The 5,579-nt window shown below is 39.8% G+C and overlaps 1 protein-coding gene across 1 annotated transcript; it reads right to left on the bottom strand.

Moving 5' to 3' along the window:
• Positions 1–271: 271 nt before the first annotated feature.
• Positions 272–2,935, bottom strand: LOC122662040 (CSC1-like protein At4g35870). Its single transcript, XM_043857592.1, has one exon. The coding sequence runs from the start codon at positions 2,901–2,903 to the stop codon at positions 453–455; it is 2,451 nt and encodes an 816-aa protein (XP_043713527.1). The 5' UTR covers positions 2,904–2,935; the 3' UTR covers positions 272–452.
• Between the last annotated feature and the right edge of the window lie 2,644 nt (positions 2,936–5,579).

Below are 5,579 nucleotides of genomic sequence, written 5' to 3'. Positions count from 1 at the left end.
AGCATACAGGGGAGAACATGGAAGTCTAATATTCGATGTCATCTCCAAAAACCTCAAACAATTCTTGAAAAAATCAATTTTCATTTCTACAGCACAGAAGACACCAATTAGTAGATTCCCAGATGTATCCAACAAAGCATAACAATATTTAATTCAGAATATTCAGAATAGTATAAACACATCACCACCTCCTAGTGGCAAAATGACTGTTGCACTTCAACAGAGAGGGAACTACAATTGAATTTCTAAATCTGTAATGAAACACAGCCATGGATTTCAGTTCCTTGTAATGAATGCACTATAAATTTTCAAGAGGAAACCCCACTAAAAATACACAGATAATGCTACAACAAATTAAAAAGATTTAAGGAAGCAAAAGAATGACCTGAGTGGAAAAACCAATTCTTAATAACAATTACACACTAACAAATTGCTTAGTGTTTAAAATCTTGTCATACATGATATGTATCCCAGTCAAACTTGGGCTGTGAGAAAATCTCATAATCTATAGGCCCATCAACAATACTATCCACAGTTTGTATGCCTTCCAGTAGCGATGGCTGAAACCCATCACTCTTTGAAGGCAACAGCTTATACACCACTAACAACCCAAGAGTGAATATCGCCTGTAGCTTAGTAGAGTCCCCTTGAACTGAGAAGAACAATAGCATTGAGAGAAGGAACAAGTCTACACAGAACCGCATGATGCACAATACCCTATCCATCAGTTTGCCATCATTGCCTGCAGGAAACCCACGAACTCTGTACACAAATAGAAAGTTGTACTTGTCAACCATATATCTATACCCAAAATACACTGCACCAACAGGGACCACAAGAGGGGCAAATGAAGAATAGATCATGGTAAGGGCAAATATAGTGAGATTGAATGCATAATACTGAGCAAAATCAAATGTCTGTTTCGGAACAGGAGAGCTTCTGTTGATAGGATAAATGGTAAGATCTTGTTCCTGAAGATCAATTCCATTCAATGGAGAAACATGTGAAACACCATTCATGTTCATACTTGTGTCAAACTCTCTTTCAGTCATCAGAGGCATTCGTAGGCTATCTATTTCTTGGCTTCCTAAAGTGTAATCTTCACCCTGCTCTGGAACCAGCTGAAGCATATCATTCTTTCGAAACTTCTGCAACTTTTTCTTGATCCAAGGGATTGGAGCCAACAGATCATAAGATATCCCCAAGAAAGTGCTTGTGATGAGAAATGCAAGTGAAGAGAGGCATGATCTTGACAAGAATGATGCACTCATGTACTGCTCAATTCTTTTGCAATCTTCGCCATCCAGATAACACCGACCCATCCGCAGGATTGCACCCTCCAGGGAAGATTCCACCAGAGCTCTAAGGAGTATGAGATTCACCAAGAAGAAGCAGACCATCTTCAAGAGTGCAGACCTCTGCTCTCCAGATAGGGTGAGATGTCGTTCGAACTTGGAAAGATAGGACAGTACTGATGGGATCACTATATACATGCTCACAAATATAAGAACATTGGGCAGAAATTGGAGAATTATGGTTGCAAGCCAGCTTGAGCTTTGGAACCAAGCCCACCACAATTGAGCATTGTCCATTGCCTCTGCATTGATAATCCGTGCCGCACTCTTAGCAGCAGTGATCACGGCAAGAGGAGAACTACAGAACAAAAGCATCAACAGAAGGCATGAATTCACAAACACTCTACGCAATCTCAATGAGAACTTTGTAGATCCCAAGTGATTCCAGTATATGTCAGTTGCTGGTGGAGCACGCTCAACTTTCCATCGGTTCCTCTCTAACTGCAGTTCCATGATAGAGAAGAATTTTCCTATCGGCCTCTTCTTCTTCTCAGTTCGGAAATCCTGTACAGCCTTATTAGCTGTGTAGACATCCTTGAATATCACAAATGCAATTCCGGCACCTTGTGCTCGGCCTTCTTTGTAAGCTGCAAGTTGAGTCTCCAAGTCAGCCCTCAAATCTTGCAGTCTCTTCAATTTGTCTTCGTCTGTGAAACCCAATCGACAGACAACCTGAACCCAAAGATCCTTCATTTTTCTCCACAGATTCTGAAGCCAGCCCCATACTCCCTCAGAAGATTCTCCTTCATTTTCACCATCATCACTCTCACCATATAGGAGCTGAGCGTCAATTCGAGCAACCAACCAAGAAATATCACTCCGAACCTTCACCAAGTCAGTAATCAAATCATCCAAAGAACACAAATCCATCGGTACAATAATCTTATAAACCTTCCCGGGATATCTATGCTGAAAATACTCCTCCAATGGGGTTTTATTGGCCGCTAGGGTCTTAGGGATCCCCTGCACCATAATGGTGAAAATTGAAATCGAGTTCCCATTAGGGTCACTAGGATTACCATTTACATCCCTGAATCTAGTAACCTTGAGTCGTTCTTCGATGGAAGAGATGCCGAGATGTACCAAACCAACTACAATAACCATAAAAATAAAATGAATCCACAACAAAGGCGAACCTTTCTCAATGTGAGTGATGGTGGTCTTGGAAAACTGATCATCCATCGCAGCAGTCCCAGCGTAGAGATTGAGAGGAAGAAGGAGGGAGACGGCGAAGACAGCGATAGAAAGTAGGAGTGCGCAGCTTCCACCCTCGATGAGAAGAAATTGAGCAGCATCAGCACCGCAGTGACGAGCAATCTCGAGACAGGTAGCGTGCCAAACGGCAAGGAGCTTGGTGACAAGGGCCGCGGGGCCAGGCATTCGACGGTGATCGCTGCGGAGCTTGACGAAGATAAAGATGAAGACACAGCAGAAGGCGCCTAGCGCTGATATGTTCAAAAGGTATTGTATATTACCGTACCACGCCTCGTCGAAGTCCGCATCCCTGTCTCCGTCCGAAGAAGGAGGAGGAGAAAGAACGTAATCCATGGCGGATGCAGAAGGAGAGAATTCAAACTTCGCTATTTCAGAAAAACTGAGAAAAATAAGAAGACGAAGAAGAATAAACCCCTTCTTTCCAGTATTCTTCGTCTTCCATCGAGGTAGATGACAAGAGAAGGATCTCTACTCGTTAAAACTTAAAACCCTAAACAGATCAGAGAAGGAATTTGTATTGTTCCAAGAGAATCTCAATCACCTTCGCTTCGCAGGAAAATCAGATCGATGTGTTCTCCAAACTTTATGGAATTCAATTCGAAGGTGACTCAGGCCGACCTCTGTTTCTTCTCAACTGATAAAAAACTCGAATTCACCAAAAAAAAAAGATAAAAAACTCGAATTTTTCTCTTGGAATTTGGAACTAGACAAGCAAGCAAGTAGAGTCAAATGCGCTTGAAGCAAATCTAACGTGCGCTGGGGTTTAACCTTCCACGCGTGTATGTGTGGGTTTTCAATATCTAAAGGCCAAGCCCACACTAGGCCCATTACTCGTTGAGCCCTCCAAATAAAAATGTCTTTTGGAGTCGCGTGTATGGGGCGGGGCATTGGGGCCCACTTAGATTAGGCGTAAAAAGACGTATCCAATTCACGAGGGTCCTGCCACTATGGGGTCTGGGGAACGTCAGAATATATGCAGCCTTCTGCCACTATGGGGCCTGACGAACGTCAGAATATATGCAGCCTTACCCTTGCTTTCACAAAGATGTTGTCCATATTAATTATATCATAAGTATCTAAAGCTGGGCTTGGTTTGGGGCAACATTTAACGTTGACCAAATTCAAAGCCTGATCCAGACCAATTAATAAAAGGAAGGAAATTTGAATAAATCATATCAAAACCAAAATGAAAGAATTTTATATTCAATATCTAATATGGTTGTGTAACTAACTCTAAATTTAATACTTATTAATTTTCACTACATTTTGCAACCAAATTTCTTTTGTTTTAAGAAAAAAAAAATAAAGATTACATTTGAAATTATATGATGAATTATTATTGTTAGAAAGGTCTATTATTTTTCTAATTACCATAAGGCATGTATTCTGCCATGTCAACAGATGAAGTGTCAATTTTAATCATTGGATAGGGAGGACATGATCTAGATTATTCACATGTTAAATTTCAGAGTCTAATTCAATCAAATACCCCCTTGTATTGGCATGTATCCTATATATATTGATGCATGCATGTGTATCACTACTCTAAATAATACCATATACTCTCCCAACTCTAAGTAGGAACAACAGTTTAGATTAAAAACAAATCATAAACATGGATGATTTAGACTTGTCTTGTGATTTCCAAAAACGTCACATTTCTATATTATATTTTTAGTAAATTTAAGGTATTTACACAACCTTAAATCCACTTCACTTTCATGTGTCTCAGCACATGAACCACATGACCAAGCATCATTCTTTTTCCCAAAGAATATTTATGGAGACACTTTCATTGCTCATTCTACTTTTGCTTTTGTGCATGGTACAAAATGCCCACAATTGTATTGAGATCTCAGTCCATACTGAGGAAAATAACAATAGGGGAAAAGGTGGAAATCCCACATTGAGCCCGGGAGCATAGCTCCTGCACCCAAACACACGATGGGGTGAAATGACTGTCCAACCCCTATGAAAGGTGGAAATCCCACCCACTTTAATGTTTCCACGTACATTTCCATTAGTCCTCACGCTGGCGCATGGGCCTAACTCTCGGACAGAGAACTCTTCCCCATAACAATAATAATAGTGAGTACTTAAAAAGGTTCTTGAATGCCGCACCAACATAATTAGATTGCTAGTTGCTACTTAGCCAACAGCATTATTATTTGTGAGATTGGGTTGATTGTGGCTCATTTTGGATGTTCCAACCAGAGAATTTACTGGGTTGGTAACACATGTTCTCCAAAAAACAAATTGCAATAACTCTCACCAAGATCAATATATATTATAGGACAGAGTTTCCCTTTACCCACGATGAAGGAATCATTTGTACCGGCAGATGCCAAAGGAGAGGGGTGCTTTCGCCCCAAACAATGGGGTGAGAGTTTGTGATAGAACAAGAATCCAATAGCATGGTCATCACATCACTAATGGTGAGAGAATTCTTCCCACTCCACTGTTGTAGGGAAAACTTTTGCCTATATTTTATGTCAAAAATTAATGATAATATTTAAATTTTAAATCTTTGCTCATCGATTCTTAAGAGTATAATTAAATGCATATTTCACAAGTAATTTCTACCTTGCACAAATGATAAGAACTTTGTAGGCTTTAGATATATTTTTCTAGAGGATCTATTTTGCATAAAATTAATAACACATATAAGCAACTTGTTAAATTAATATGAATTTAAGAACAAAGAATCCAAATACCTGTTTTTTCTGTTTTGTTTGGTTTTTGTCTCTTGTCAAGTTGTATGGTGCCGTTATGAGGCGAGGCAAGGTGTGGGTGCATGAGTGTTTTCATTTTGGGCGACCTAGTATTTTATAATGAAGTGAAGGGTGTATCTAAGTATAGACATCTTCCTTAATGTACGAGCAAGAGATAGGACTATAAGATGAGTCACAGTCTTACATGTAAAAGAGGTATATCATACCCCTAAGTATGTGGAGAGGAAGACATGCCTCTACATGTAAGAGACATTTCCATAAGTAAGTTTGTACCTAT

The sequence above is a fragment of the Telopea speciosissima genome, chromosome 5, assembly GCF_018873765.1.
Source record: "Telopea speciosissima isolate NSW1024214 ecotype Mountain lineage chromosome 5, Tspe_v1, whole genome shotgun sequence".
NCBI classification, from domain to species: Eukaryota; Viridiplantae; Streptophyta; class Magnoliopsida; order Proteales; family Proteaceae; genus Telopea; species Telopea speciosissima.
Note: the sequence above shows the minus strand (reverse complement) of the source record. Positions and strands in the feature narration are given on the sequence as shown.